Raw genomic sequence first — 14,733 nt, 5'->3', positions numbered from 1 at the left:
TACATATGGAGGCCATGGAGTTGAAGTGATTATATGGCTTGGGCCAAAGGCTGATTGGCCTGACTATGAGCCGCGCTTTCGTGATTCCTCGTTCTCGAACCTGAGCTTCCCGGAGGGGAATGGGCTAACACCATATGAGATGTTTACGGTTGCAAGGAAACCCGTGTAATGCGAATGGTCGAACATATTTGATGAATATTTGTTTAACTTAGCTGGTGGATTATATTGGATAAAATGACATGCCTTGAAAGCGAGCGCCATGGCACCTGGGTTTATGAAGGCCTCTACAAATACACGTAGATCACAGACCGAAAAACCAGTCTAAATATAAATTCCGGCAGTCACAGTACCATCCATATGTTACTACTATGACTTATTACAACCAAAGTATCTTCTCCGGCAATCTAAATAATTCCCGAAGAGGAAGGTTGTTTACATAAGCCACGCCCTTTGGATGACATCTTAACCCTAATTCAATCTCTGTCAAGGAATTGTAAATAAAATTTATTCTATAAACTTCAAACATCAAACCTTCTGATATTAGGCAACATTTCTTTCTCTCATGATATTGCCAACCCCTAAAAATCTGGAAAGCGGCACATCATTACAGTCGTCACTAGTAGCTATCATCACCAGAAGGAAAAAACATGGAAGATGATAATAATAAACCCCAAACACAAAAACCATTTACCCTGCGAACCCACCGTCCAGGAGACATTGGCTGGATAACACATCGACACGGGATTCTCTACGCGACCGAATACAACTTTAGCGAGCGTTTCGAGTCCGTTGTAGCCCGAATTTCCGCCGATTTTATCGACAATTATGACCCATTGTCGGAGAGATGCTGGATTGCCGAGTCTACAAAAGGCAGTGGCGAGTTTCTGGGCAGTGTAATGCTCGTTAATGACCGAGATCGCCCTCGGACGGCCAAGATTCGCCTCCTTTTGGTCGAGCCGAGTGCGCGTGGCATGGGTGTTGGGAGAGGCTTAGTTCGGAAATGTATTCAGTTTGCGAGGCAGGCCAATTACGAGAGGATCGCGCTTCTTACCACTAGCTTTCTTGCTCCCGCAAAGCATATATACCATAGTGAAGGGTTTAGAATGGTCAAAGAAGAGGAACATGAAACATTTGGGAGGACGGTAATGGGTGAATTCTGGGAGTTGGAGCTAGGGAGCTCAACAACTGAGAATAAGAGTTAGTGAATAAATACATTAGGGCTCTTCTAGCGATAATCTACCAATATCACTTAGCGTATCTAGCAAGCTTCGATGGAACTCCCTTCTTCAATGGCGAAATGCATTAAAGTAATATAGTAACTGTGAAGAATGTAAATTATTTACAAATAGTCCCAATAATTCATATGAAATTAAAATTCCCCGCTAATCAAGTCAAAATGATAACACATATCCAGCAACCAGGCATAAGAGGAGAGATTACACCAAAAGTTTCATCTTAATGGTACTAAAGCAAACGCGAGTTACTCGGCCCTCATTCTCAGAATGAAAGAAATGCTACAGTCGAAACTCACACTACAGTCGAAACTCACACTACTGAGGATTTGTTTGACTTCTTCCCCAATCTGCCATCGCTTGTTGCCAATATTCCTCTTCTTGCTTCAACAAGGGGATTCCTCCAGGCGAGCTCCGAGTCTTCCTTGTCACCAGTCACTTTGGTGGGGTATGCGGTTCCACCTTGATAGTATTGATCAGCTGATTGTCACCCAGGTAAACATACGGATCAATGGGGGTAAATTTACCAAGCAGGGTAGGTCTGCAGTTAACATAAACATTTTCGTGGGCACCACTTCGACCGTTGGCGTGGTAAATCTCATGCATGATGGAAATAAAGGGGTGTTCCTTCTCAGTACGGTTCCACCAGTCCCAAATTTCCCTATGCACAGGACCGTGAGCGAATTCATGGATGCCCTCAATGTTTCGCCAGTAGCTGATCGTCATGATCTCGTTTGACGTGGAAGCCTCGGTGCCGACGTAGGAGCTCAGGTTGAGGAATCCGTATTTTTGGCGGCCTTCCGGAGTGTCGAGAACATTGAGCATCTTCGTGAAGGATTCAGAAATGTGTTTGAAACCGGGAGCGAATGCTCCGAGAGGGCTATAGCAGCGACAAAGAATACGCTGGTTAGCCACACTTCTTAATTTCCTGGAAGAAATTGGAACAGTATTAGGACTCACTGGTTTGATTTGATACCCAAAATCAACACGGCAATTCCTTCTTGACTGGGTTGTGTCGGCATATTGCCTTCCAAATCCGGAATCTGTGCTGAAACCTTGCCCAGGACAGCCTCATCTATTTCGGGGTTGTGTAGAATACCATATGCTTGAAGGAGCGTCTTGCATATGCGGAAGGCGATAGCCAAGAGAAATATACCGCTGATGTAGACTCCACTCTGTGGTAAAAGAAGCGACAGTACTCCATGTGCGGAGGCTCCGAGAAGAAGCCATGTTGAGATGGGAAGTTGGTCACGAAGGATCTATAATGTTTTTAGTTTAGTTTTTGTCTTTTGGCCTCTTCCAATTTAAAGACGTACAACAGTCGGCGTAACACGTTTTTTGTCTGCCTTGACGGCGAGAGAGTTCGGCATTGACTTGGCCAGTGGAAAGCGGGGTTTAAACTCCATTCTAATAGGACCGTGCACTGCGCTCCTTTTCGTTAATAATAATGTTGAGCGTGGAGTTTTCCAAGGGTTGAGAATAGATTGTCGAGTCAAAGATGACTTCAAACTTGATGTGTTGATGTCGGTGTATGTTTAGTTCTATCAGTTTGGGATGAATCCGCGGTGTTGGCGTTAGCTTTATAGTTGGGCTGCCAACATCACTAGGTCTTCCACTCGCACGTAGCCTGCAAACTTTGACCCGGGGCTCCGGTTTGCAAGGCACTTTTCCTTTTTCAAAAGCGATATTGTTCCTTCTCTAAATGTTACTCCGTATTGTCTCGCATGTAAAAGTGGGGATTAGGTATACCCACCAATCAGCAGCCTCTCATTTACGGCCGCGTCTCGGGGTCGGGGGAATATCCAGCCAACCGGAATGACATCATATGCTTAAATACAGTACGCGAGATCTAAATTTAGCGATCGAGATCTCAACAGCCAATAACATTTAAGAGCAATGTCAACTCTATTCTATACTACGACGGAGTGGGGTTTATGATAAACTGTCTTACACAACTAAATATGACCTGTATCACCAATTTGCGTTAACCCTTATGGGCTGAACCACCTCGCCAGGGCGCCTTTTGCCTCGACCATTTCATCCGGCCGTGTCTGTTCATCTGCGGCCCAGACGACTACGCCGTCGGGTCGAACTAGCAAGGCACGTAGACCGCGCCTGTCCTTAGCATCTAAAGCAACATAGTCCACTACCCTCTGATACTTCTCGCCAACGACCAGATCTTTCAAAGATACGTCCTTTTGGAAATCGAGAAGCAGCCCGCGGCCTTTCTCCAGTTTGTGACCAAGTCTCGAGCTATCGGACAACTCAAAATCGGGTGCACTGCATCCAACAAGTGGGTGTGTGTTTGCATCGTCGCTCCCAAGCGTGTATCGTTGCGACAAACCCCAGAAACGGTCGATGACCATATTAGTTCCGTCGGTTGTGTTTAATAGTTCGCGAACGACGTCTCGGAGAGTTTCACTCCATACATCTGGTTGCATTAGCTTGGACTGCGCACGTGTCCAGTCGAGAGTCCAGGCTGCCATCGGGTGGCGCTCTTTATTGTACGTGTCGAGTAATTCCGGGTCTAAAGGAGCTCCTTCAGAATGACATTCCTTCTGAACTGTCGCGGCCAGCTTCCAGCCCAAATTCATGACATCAGCAAGTCCAACATTCAACCCCTGGCCCATCGGCGGATGGATGTGTGCTGCATCGCCGGCGAGAAGAATACGGCCCTTGCGGTAGTTACTGACCTGCTTAGATCGGTCTGTGAATGAAGAGGCGAGGTGGATTTTGGTTATTTGTACATCTGTACATCCTCGGACGCGGTTCAATACAGATTGGACGTGTTCCTGTGTGAGCTCTTGTGTGCGGTCAAAGGCTCCGTCGTCAAATTCCACCAGATACAGACATTGCGGCCGTGATATACACATTCCATTTTTGGAAAAATCGAATCCCATCTTCAATTTCTCTGGGTGGTCCAGCTCGCAGTGCATCCCGTAGCCGGTAAAAGTAGCTTCCGTGCCAACGAAGTCAAATCCTGCAGCTTTACGAATAAAGCTGCGTCCGCCGTCGCATCCCACAAGCCACCTCCCTCGGAATTGTTGATGCTCCTCCCCGGTTTCCACCGTGATAGTGTTAGTGTCCTGTGCAGCGATTTTGGTAACACCGGTGCCTCTGAGAATCGTGGCACCCAGTTTCTCGGCGCGTTCTGCTAGAACGCTTTCGAGGTGATCAGCCATTACAGAATCCGAGCCCAGCGTTGGCCCGTTGATGCGATACTTCCAGCGGTCCAACTCGAGTTTGTTTGAGTCGAGCATGATCCCAGCGAAGTGAGCGCCATGTTGGAACTTTGGTGTCTTTTGAAAGGAACTCGTCATCTCGCGAGAGGGGAAGACTTTGCTCATCAGGCCGCGTCGGTAAAAGGCTTCGATAGAGGCCATGTTCACCCCTCGGAAGCCCATCGGCATAGCCTTCCAGGGCGACTCCAGCTGGTGTTCTCGCTCCAGCACCAGCACAGAGGCGCTCGCCAAACTCAACTCGCAGGCCAGGAGAAGTCCGACAGGCCCTGCACCGGCGATTATGACATCGTACAGCTTGCTCATGATTTCTTAGATTCAACGTTATAATTGGTGAGAGTAAATGAGTTCTAGAAGTTGCTTCAATAATTCTTAAGCGAAGTGAACAAAAGCCCAGATATGAAACATCACGAACAGCAGAACCCCCATTCTTATACTTAAGCCGCAGATGTCTGCTCGGGGATTGCACCCAGCCTGCACCGAACAGCAACCCAGTTTGAGCCAGGGCAGTATTCGGCTGAGTTACACCGGCCATGCTAATATTGAATTTCGACAATACTCAACCGCTAATTATTAGAGAAAAATCATAATAATCGCCAGGACAATGCGGAGTCCATCCCTGCTCGGCTTGTTCGGCGCCGAACTCCACCTGCGCCGAAGGAGCCAATTGCAGCCGCGATTCCCAGACTCATCATCATCCAACAAACACTTGTTCCTGTTTTTGGACTCCGGCTTTTTACCTGAAAGAGGGATATTTTCTGTTGGTCCCGGTGACTCATTCTAGGATGGTCACCTGTACTGCTCACCCCGCATCCAACGTTGCAACTGCAAGATGAAGACGCCGTCGTGCGTTCGCTGCTTCAAACGCAAAGTAAAATGCGATAAACAGCGACCATGCAGCGCCTGCGTGAGGCATAATGCCGACTGCGTGTATCCTTTGCCAACTGCATCTCGGCCTAGAAAGGAGCGCGAAGAGATTCTACTCAATCGCATCCAGCAGTATGAGGCACTTTTTGACCAGTTGGGCGTTGACCCATCCTCAATGATACAGACCGAAAAATTAGAACTGCAGACTACTCAATACGATGGACAGCTTCCTGTAAATGAGCTTTCTGGTGCACGTACAAAGGACCAGAGCCTTGATTCAAGTACTGAGCCTCTGCGAAAGTATAGCAAGTCCCAGCTGGTCCACAGGAGTGATCGGTCAAGGTATCTGGATAAGTATGTTATGCCTTTTCTAGTGTATCCCATCAAATATATTAACCAGATCACAGCAGCCTGTGGACAAGTGTAATCGAAGAGGTAGGCTGATAGGTTTCAAAACTGCGGATACTTGAGATCGCTGACAAGCAGAGTAGATCTCAGAAACAGAAGACCCCTTTGGATATTCTTCAAATGAAGATAATTTACAGGCTGAAATACCAGACGACAGTACAGATTTTATTTTCGGTCTGGTTTCAGCACCAATGAATGTCAGCAGGTTTCATCCTTCTAGTGAACATGCACTAGAGCTATGGGAGGTGTTTGTGGAGAACGTCAATGCATTGATCAAGATCATCCATGAGCCGAGTATGGGACAAACAATAAGGAACTCGATTAATGATCTCGAAAGCATACCTAAAAGCCTAGAAGCGCTCATGTTCTCTATCTACAGCATCGCCACGATGTCGCTAACCGAATCCGACTGTCAAGAGCGATTCAATGAGCAACGACAAGTGCTTTTAGCTCGATATAGACTTGCAACAAAGGTAGCGCTTTCACGAGCAAAGTTTCTCGGCGTAGGAGATATTTTGGCTCTCCAGGCTTTTCACCTTCATCTCATCTCGACGCGTAATGTCTACGGGCCTCACACAACTTGGACACTCATGGGCATCGCCAATCGTCTTGCAGAAGGCATGGGGTTGCACCGAGACGGTATCCACCAGGCGCTCCCACCATTCGAGACCGAGATGCGTCGGCGAGTGTGGTGGCAGTTGAAACTTTTTGATGCCAAGATTGCTGAATTGACCGGGCATGCTCGATTCAGGAATATCAGCCAAGATCCGCAGCTGACGCAGGTGCCAACCAACGTGAACGATGACCAGCTCTATCCGGGAATGCTGTCATTACCTGGAGAATCCGGTGAAGTTACAAGCATGTGTTTTAGCTCTCTTCTCTGTGAGTTTACCCATTTTTGGACAAAACACGCGGCCAATATGCGTGCTCGCCATGGAAAAGACGCAACTTTGTGGGACAACTACGAGTCAAAAAGTGAAATTGCCGAGAAGGATCAGGAGATTGGCCAACTAGAGCAGATCCTCCAGAGAAAGTACATTCGTGGCTGCGACCCCACACAACCAGCACAACTTTTGACCTTGATTGTTGCGAGTAATGCTACCGCCACCATGAAATTCATCTCGCACCATCCGCGTCGGTGGGCCAGTAACGGGGACGTCCCGGATGCCGAGCGGCAGTTTGTCTGGGAATTAGCCGTCAAATTGCTCGAAACGGATATCACAATAAATTCAAACCGGCAGCTCGACCGCTTCGCGTGGCACACATCGACCTACTTCCCCTGGGCGCAAGCTATCCACGTACTCGATTGTCTGCGAGCGAGCCCATTCCTTCCGGATGCCGCCAAAGCATGGCGGCTCATCGGAGACGTCTTTAAATATCGGTCTGAGCTGCTGTTGGAACGAAAATTGCTCAATGTCGCGTTTGGGAATTTGTGTCTCAAAGCGTATAATTCACGTCAAGCCGCGTTGATGCAACATGGCAAGCTAATTTCCAGTGGAACTCCAGTTTATATCACCACGCTGCGCGCTCAAAGAGAGGCCGCCAGTACTCGCCGCAGAAGTAAGCGAGACCAGCAGGCTCATCAGCAGACAGCAACAATCGTTAACCCCCAGCATCTGGCCTTTTCAGAGACTATTCAGCAGTCAAATACTATACCGACTCAAAACAGAAACAATACGTCCTTACAATCAGCCGAACCGTACAAACTACACTCATCTTCGACAAATCTTGAACAAAATCAAGGGAACTCCTCTAACGGAACTTCCTGGTCTTTTGCCAATTATCATGATGAAACAGTCGTACCTAGTACGCTAGATGGTGACATGGCTCTAGATATTGATCTACTTCTTGAACAGGGGAATAACCTCGACGATGCAGGCGTTCAACCAATAGACTGGGATCAATGGGACTTGCTTATCGAGAATTGGAACGGTTCGTTGACAAAGTCTTGATAAACCTTTTGGTTAAATACTGTAATAATATTCTCACCTTGTGTCCTTGTATCTTCGCGTGGGATTGGCATACAAACAAGTTAACCCTAGCACCGGCGGCCTTTATATGAACACTCACATTTAGTGCCTGGAAAAATTATATGGAATGCGAACATAAATAGCCTGGGGTGTAAACAATGTATAATTGGTTGGTTGGTCACGCGATTAATGTCTGGTGCAGCTCCTATGTTGGTTGAGGGCTATGCAGACTCCAACAGGCTATCTGAGGGTAAAACTATGTGTTGTTTTGATATAATCTACGAAGTATGAGAGGCTCATTTACTGATCAATCCATCACTTTATATATTAAACCCCTCATTGATCTGATCCAATCGCATGGCCATTTGTAATTGCAAAAAATAATTTGTTGGTGATCATCGGTTTACATCATCATAAGGTGACATTGTTGTGTTGGGGCTGATTCTCATTTTAGTGCGGGCATGCACAGCTGCTTGACTGGTTCCTCTCTCGTCCAAATGACACAAGCAGCCGTCAATATTTTTGTCTTTGTGTGATGGATATATCCCATGCGCTGTGCTCCCTAAATATACCCTCTTGAGAATTTGAGATATAAGCCAGCTTCCATTAGCCCAGACATCCCTTCCTGTTCACGGGATTTTGTACGACAATCTATTCTCGCCAAAATTCATTCTCGTTGATTTTTCGGGAAAGATGCCATTAGGATCGTTGGTACGATGGCAATCTACCTTGTTCTGTCTCATGCGATTCTCCGACACGTACTTCCAGACAGATATACCTATCATCGTGGTCATCACAACATTAATTAGTTTGCTTTTTTTCTTTCAAGTCAGGGCTCACAGATCCCGCTTATTTCCTTTTGGGGTATCAGACTAATTAAACATGATTTTTCAGTTCGAATACATAGACGGAAGCATCATATCAGCCCTCGCTATCCTGGAGACTCCAAATGCTGAAAATTCGCAAAAGGTCGCTTCGTCAGAGGTTGGAGAAACCGAGGGTTCAGCAGCGGGACAAAGTGGTATAACCACAACAGACGAATCTGAAAATGCCCGGCAGTTCCTTTGGGATCTGAGACAGGATTTCGTTCGAGATCTAATACCATTCCTTGTTAATAGTTTCCTCGGCCACGCGGGCCTTTACATCCTATCACTCGCTGGATACATCGGCATGAATTCAAATAGTATACCGGGCCTTGTGTTTTTGTTAACTATAGGAATCATAGGCAAGATGTTTGCTACTCCGACTTCCTTCAATGCCGTCACTAGTCAACGAAGCCTTGCTCGTCGGCTTTTGCAGGCTGAAGGAGAAATTTGGCCCGTTTTCATTGGTCTCGATATTTTCATGGTATATATGTTTATGACAGCTGTGATCATGGTTTCAGCCAAGTCAAATTATACAGGAGAAGTCACATTCCTCGTCCTCATTATATCCAGGCTATTTGTGGGCCTTGCTCTAACGAATCTCCACACTGCTTGGGTTCACACTGTCATTTCAAAGACCACGAAAAAGTCGATTTGGCAGAGAATTCCTGGCTGGCGAAAATGGATCGAAATACTACCAGTAGCATCCCTGGACATAGTCCTGCCGAACTGCGTTTACTATCTGGCAAAAGTCCTTTTGGTATCTTTCCATGGCGTGTTTTTTGCTGCTCTGGGTAGCCAGGCTTATGAGAACATGCCTTCCTCACTAACAACGTCCGGTAAGATCGCGTTTGTTACAATCCCGATTTTGTCGAAATCTTTGGTCTCGCTTTTTACACGAGTTTTGTACGTAATGGTTGCGGCGTCAATGCTCCCTGACAATGATCAATCCATCGTACCCTTCGACCGAAGTTTTGGAGGCCGAGCCAACAATGAGACACATTGTCTTAGCATACCGGATGCTTTCAGGACGATGAAAGTGCAAAACTGGTATCGCTATATGAAAATTGTTTGGGAGATGTTAATGTATGAGATTTCTTGGTTGTGTCCTTTTATTATTGTCATTGCCATGGAGCTGTATTATTGGGCGCCAGACACAGCTATTGATTTACTTGTCTTGCTTGTGCCAAAAGATTTTTGAAAATACATGCACTCACCCTCTTTTGTTTGAAAACGATCGTGTCACCAGTTTTATCCAGTATTCATTTGCGATGTATCAAGTTTTTTCTTGTGATATGCAGTATCACAGTATTATAAGTAACTCAGTCGTCCTGGTAATAAAGGAGATATATATTTAGCCACTGATAATTCACGAATTAATTAAATATAGACTAGGGCTTTTTCGAGTACGGGAAACCCCATTTTCGACTTTCATAGGAGTGATTTTGGGTTAACGGGGGGTTGTCTATGTCACAAGAAACCCTGAACACCGGATACCTATTCATTTTATTAAAGTTTAATAAAAGGAAATTAAAAAAAATCTCAAATAGTAGATCTAGATTCTCCTACATCGATTATGTAGCAATCATTGCCCATTCAGCAACAGTAGCTCCCTCCGTGCTATTGCTCATCGAGTCAGCACTGGCCTGATTTCCTGAGATGCTAAGAGTGACATATCGAGGAATAGTGAAGTCCTGTGACGGCGTAAATACGGTCTGATTGCCAGACGAAATGGCAACATCTGCTAATGAGCTGGCATCATACGGTTGGGATATATCAACAGCGATAGTATCCGCTATCACAACAGCATCATTCCCGCCATCTATACTACTGCTTCCGGTCACAGTGAACTGCACGGGAGGTGAGGCCTGCCAATTAAAGGCAATTTTTTCTAGTTTCTTGTTTACGTGTTCTGCAGGGACCTCGACGGTCAAGCTCGAGATGACGCCTGCTGACGCCGGTTGCCATTGGGTGATATTGTAACCATCGACGGCACCCATGGGAAACTGTCCAAGGTTGTAATCGGCTGAAGACTTTTTGACAACGGCACATTGCAATACATTGTCCGCTACAGTTGGATTACTGTAGGCAAGGCGGTTGGGCACAAGAATCGTCCCGCCTGCGGGGATAGAATAGGTGTCTTGCGAGCCTGTGGAAGATCCAACGATGACGGGGATAGGACTATTTGTAAATTCCTGGTTGGCATTTGGAAGAGGCTCACTCAAGCGAGTCAACGTCGTGTGGGTGACGTTAGCAGAGGCTGCCAGTGGCCATCCCTGCCAGTAGAATCGACGGTAGCGTAGTTGGGAGATCTGTGGAGGCAAAACTGGATTGATATGGAGCTTTCCGTCTGGTATATATTGAAGGCCTAGGTATCCGAAGAGAACAACCTGATAATCTGCGCCGTGTCCTGTGAGAAAAGGGAATGCAGGATGGTAGCCACTGTTCTCTTGATAGTTATCGCTCATCTGCTCCGACATTTGGAAGAATGGTCCACGAAGGTAGGGGTTCGATCCGTAATTTTGATACGTGTAGCCAGCACATCCCTGATCCTGAATCTGGCTGGCGACTATGGAGAACGGAGCAAATGTCATAGCCGGACCTTGAAGATTCTGCTTCTGCGAGTAATATGTGAAATCATTCACCGCATCAGTCGTGGTGTAATTGATGTTCCAAAGTAACGGGTAAATCTTTAGAATAACATCCGCCTGCTTGATAACAATGTCACCCGACATGCCAGAATATTCGAGCGATATGCCATTGAGAGTAGGTATATCCACCAAGTCTGCCTCCGTGGCCCATTGTGCATTAGGCTCCATACCGAGCTGCTCGCGGAATTGATTCGCCCAGTTGAGGGTGCTGGCAATCAATGGCATGGTAAAACCACCGTTGTCCTTGGAATTTGCGTATTCGTCCTAAGATACATCAGCCAGAAGCTCAATTTCAGACAAAAGGCAACAAGTAAGAAAACTAACCGGGTCTGTCATAGAGGTGAGGTCGTATTTGCCATTTGTTGGAGTCAGAAGGTCTGCATAGAATGCAGCCACCGAGTCTAGGACGGGGAAGTAGTCATTCTCGAAGGTCCCCATATCTCCATCAGCAACAAATTGGGTCATGGCCGATATTACTATGTCGCCACTTATGTGATATTCGTAGTCAAAGCAATTAGACTGGCAGTTACCATAACGACTGCTCGTCCACGGATAAACGGCAGAAAGATTCGAGAAACTCTTGGACCCTTGTGTGGAACTTGATTTGTCTGCAACATTGAGTCGCGCTTGTGCCAAGTTCCGGGCACGATACAGAGGGATACTCTTCGCCGCCTCAGGGAAGGTTGCCACGAGGCCACCGTGCATGAATAAGTCGGCATCCCAAAATATCCATCCAGCATATGAGTCTGAGCCTAGCCCGCTAACAGGGATGCTGTTGTTGCCAATGCTGGCATCAGGAACCAACGCCAGTGCATTTTGAGAGATAGTGTTTTGAAGCAGCAGAAATGGGTTGACCACTGAGAGAACTGCGAGTTCTTGGATGTAAGGATCGTCTGGCAGCACACCATTGTCTGTCTTATAGTCATCTACCAAATCGTCAAAGAATATGGTAGCCCACTCCTCTTGGTGACTTTTGAGAGAGGCGTCATAGCCTGTGCTGGCAGCAGAAATGACGGCGTTGCGAGCTGCCGCCTGCGGGTCACTAAATCCGTCCGCTGAAGCGATACCGACATACTTTGTCAGAGTCAGTTTTTTTTCTGGCTCCAAATTAAAACTATAGGTCCGGGCAATGGAGGATTCATTATATCCCAACCATGCTGAACTGTTGACGACATTAGGCGAAGGCAGTGAACCCCCGGCAGTGGCCTCTAGCTGACTGTAAATGTATGCTGTAACATCATCGATACCGTTAGGCTTGACGGCCGAATACATAATGCCGTCATCAACTCCTTTATCTGCAAATGTGGAGCGGACCGCACAGTCACCGTCGAGGATGTCGTAAATGTTGACTGAAACCGCAGCAGAAGGTGTGACATTCATCTGTACCAGGGCCTGGTTGACGTTCAATTTGTGCAGGAACATCTGATACGTAATATCAAACGAGACATTGCTTCGTGTTGGTTTCCACTGATATGCCCAGTCCAGTAGCCCCCGACGCATATCCATGCGTGTGGTGAAGTTGGATATCTCCGCCGCCGGCGTAAAGGCATTCAACACCTCACCACCACTCGAGAGAGATATCGCTGACCAATGTGGAATGCCACTAATGTAGCTTGCATCCTTCTCGGCCCAGAAGCCTGAGACAGTGGCAAATGTCTGGCGACGGTCATAGACCGGGTAACCATTGATGTTGTCATCGTTCACAGGCTGGTCATATTCAAAGAAAGGACCTAATGCAGCAACATTGATACCGATATAGCCATTGGCCAGTGACATGCGGGCCTGGTAGTGGCCTTGATCTAAATTGCTTGACTCGATTTTCCATGCATCGTTGTCCCATGTCACACCTTCGAAACGTGTCTGGTACACATCTGTTGCTCCGGCCGAGCTCACAAGGAACAGCCCAACAACGAAGCTCAAAAGAGCTTGGTTGGCCAGGCGCATGATAGGTAGGAAATGTGTGCCCATGTTACATACTCTAGAGTCGATAGTTGTGCAAAATGGCACACAACAGTCTGTATCTTGATTTATATACAGTATAGTATCTTAGAAACAATTAATAAGCGCGCATTTGGGAAATGTCAATTCGATTGATTCTCTCTAGGAAGCACATTATTCTAAGTTACATGGGAATTTCATCGGTTTATATAGGCGTTCCCCAGTAATTCGATCCAATCAGATAAATCGTGTCAGATTATAATCACCAAGGATTAGGTTAGCATATTACTATATTTGACTTAGCTGAGAACGATCGAGGTTACATGTACAGTCGGGCCTGATAGCCACAATGTGATTTCAAAGTCATTTCAACTCTCTATTTTAATTATATGGTAAGTCGAAACACTGTCAGAACAGTTTCAAAGTGATTTCTAAATTATTTCTAAAAATATTTCAATTTTCGAAATAAATTGTTGTCAAAAGAATTTTACAGCGATTTCTAAATATTGCACCGCATTTTAATAGGCTTTAGACGTGCCAAATATAATTGCGAGAATGTAAGGCCGCCAAGGCCCACCACCATGGGTTGGTGGCGTACAGGGTGTTACCCCGAATATTCGACATGATTTTGAGCATCCGAGTCACCTAATTAGTCCTGACAATAATAATTAAATGTATTTATCATATATAAATACGAGGATTTTAAATAAAAAAGTATATATATTAAAAGGCTATTCTTTAGAATAAAATCGAATTATAGATGTATATAATCGCAAAATATATAAGTAGGCGTCAAAGTAGTGTACATGTAATTATTTGGAAATCAATTTGAAATACTTCAATGTTCAATGTCCCAAATCATTCTAACACATCAATTGATATCCCTTCCCCGTCCCCAATTTCAATATTATCTCTAAAAGTTGTAAAATTTCTTCCTGTTCAATCAAGATCTAACTCTTGATTATTGAAATTGAAGACTAGATCAATATTTAATAGATTAAGTAAATCTATTGCATCTATAGGTTGTAATTCTGAAGTCATATTTAAAAATATATACTAGATAGTTATGGAGTAATAAGATTATGTAGAGAGGTTGATTATGATAAGTCTATTAATGTGTTCGGATTTGTTTTGATTTACGAAAATCACGGGTAAAAATATTTCCAAAAGAGGTTAGAAGGAGTGTCTCCAGCAATTCCCTTAACTAATTATACAATTTACTTAGAAAATCAAAATCTCTATAAAATAAATCATTATAATAAATCCTGTACTATCAAGATTACAATTTTCAAAACTACCGACTTCGCACAGAACACTTGGTCTGTGCGAAGTCGGCGCGCCAACCATACCCGGTTGACAGGGGTTAGAGCTTAGACTACGGAGTATTTAATATCCCTAATAGAGTCCCCGATCTTCGGACGGAGTTTTCCCGATAATAGTCCTCGATCTACATCGTAAAAATTGCCTATAAGAAGGCTAGAAGCAGCCGAGGTTCAAAAACGTACAAAATTATGCATGCACATGATAATTGCTCGTAGATTTATGAATATAAAGACCTCTTCTCT

General features: G+C 45.4%; 6 protein-coding genes across 6 annotated transcripts; 3 read left to right on the top strand and 3 right to left on the bottom strand.

Annotated features, from left to right (window-relative positions):
- Positions 1-647: 647 nt before the first annotated feature.
- TRUGW13939_02338 (uncharacterized protein) lies at positions 648-1,202 on the top strand (the record flags this gene model as incomplete). The annotated part of the gene is made up of 1 exon (XM_035485532.1): positions 648-1,202. One exon carries the CDS (start codon positions 648-650, stop codon positions 1,200-1,202), a length of 555 nt encoding a protein of 184 aa, XP_035341425.1.
- Positions 1,203-1,545: 343 nt separating this feature from the next.
- On the bottom strand, positions 1,546-2,638 carry TRUGW13939_02337 (uncharacterized protein; the record flags this gene model as incomplete). The annotated part of the gene is made up of 4 exons (XM_035485531.1): positions 1,546-1,694; positions 1,760-2,112; positions 2,193-2,491; positions 2,549-2,638. The coding sequence occupies 4 exons, from the start codon at positions 2,636-2,638 to the stop codon at positions 1,546-1,548; spliced, it is 891 nt and encodes a 296-aa protein (XP_035341424.1).
- A 585-nt stretch (positions 2,639-3,223) lies between these two features.
- TRUGW13939_02336 (uncharacterized protein) lies at positions 3,224-4,777 on the bottom strand (the record flags this gene model as incomplete). Its single annotated transcript, XM_035485530.1, has 1 exon — positions 3,224-4,777. One exon carries the CDS (start codon positions 4,775-4,777, stop codon positions 3,224-3,226), a length of 1,554 nt encoding a protein of 517 aa, XP_035341423.1.
- A 526-nt stretch (positions 4,778-5,303) lies between these two features.
- Positions 5,304-7,698, top strand: TRUGW13939_02335 (uncharacterized protein; the record flags this gene model as incomplete). The annotated part of the gene is made up of 3 exons (XM_035485529.1): positions 5,304-5,692; positions 5,746-5,773; positions 5,830-7,698. 3 exons carry the CDS (start codon positions 5,304-5,306, stop codon positions 7,696-7,698), a joined length of 2,286 nt encoding a protein of 761 aa, XP_035341422.1.
- Positions 7,699-8,598: 900 nt separating this feature from the next.
- On the top strand, positions 8,599-9,780 carry TRUGW13939_02334 (uncharacterized protein; the record flags this gene model as incomplete). The annotated part of the gene is made up of 1 exon (XM_035485528.1): positions 8,599-9,780. The coding sequence occupies one exon, from the start codon at positions 8,599-8,601 to the stop codon at positions 9,778-9,780; it is 1,182 nt and encodes a 393-aa protein (XP_035341421.1).
- Positions 9,781-10,153: 373 nt separating this feature from the next.
- On the bottom strand, positions 10,154-13,174 carry TRUGW13939_02333 (uncharacterized protein; the record flags this gene model as incomplete). Its single annotated transcript, XM_035485527.1, has 2 exons — positions 10,154-11,494; positions 11,555-13,174. 2 exons carry the CDS (start codon positions 13,172-13,174, stop codon positions 10,154-10,156), a joined length of 2,961 nt encoding a protein of 986 aa, XP_035341420.1.
- Positions 13,175-14,733: the final 1,559 nt, after the last annotated feature.

This window comes from Talaromyces rugulosus, chromosome I (assembly GCF_013368755.1).
Source record: "Talaromyces rugulosus chromosome I, complete sequence".
Classification (NCBI taxonomy): Eukaryota; Fungi; Ascomycota; class Eurotiomycetes; order Eurotiales; family Trichocomaceae; genus Talaromyces; species Talaromyces rugulosus.
Note: the sequence above shows the minus strand (reverse complement) of the source record. Positions and strands in the feature narration are given on the sequence as shown.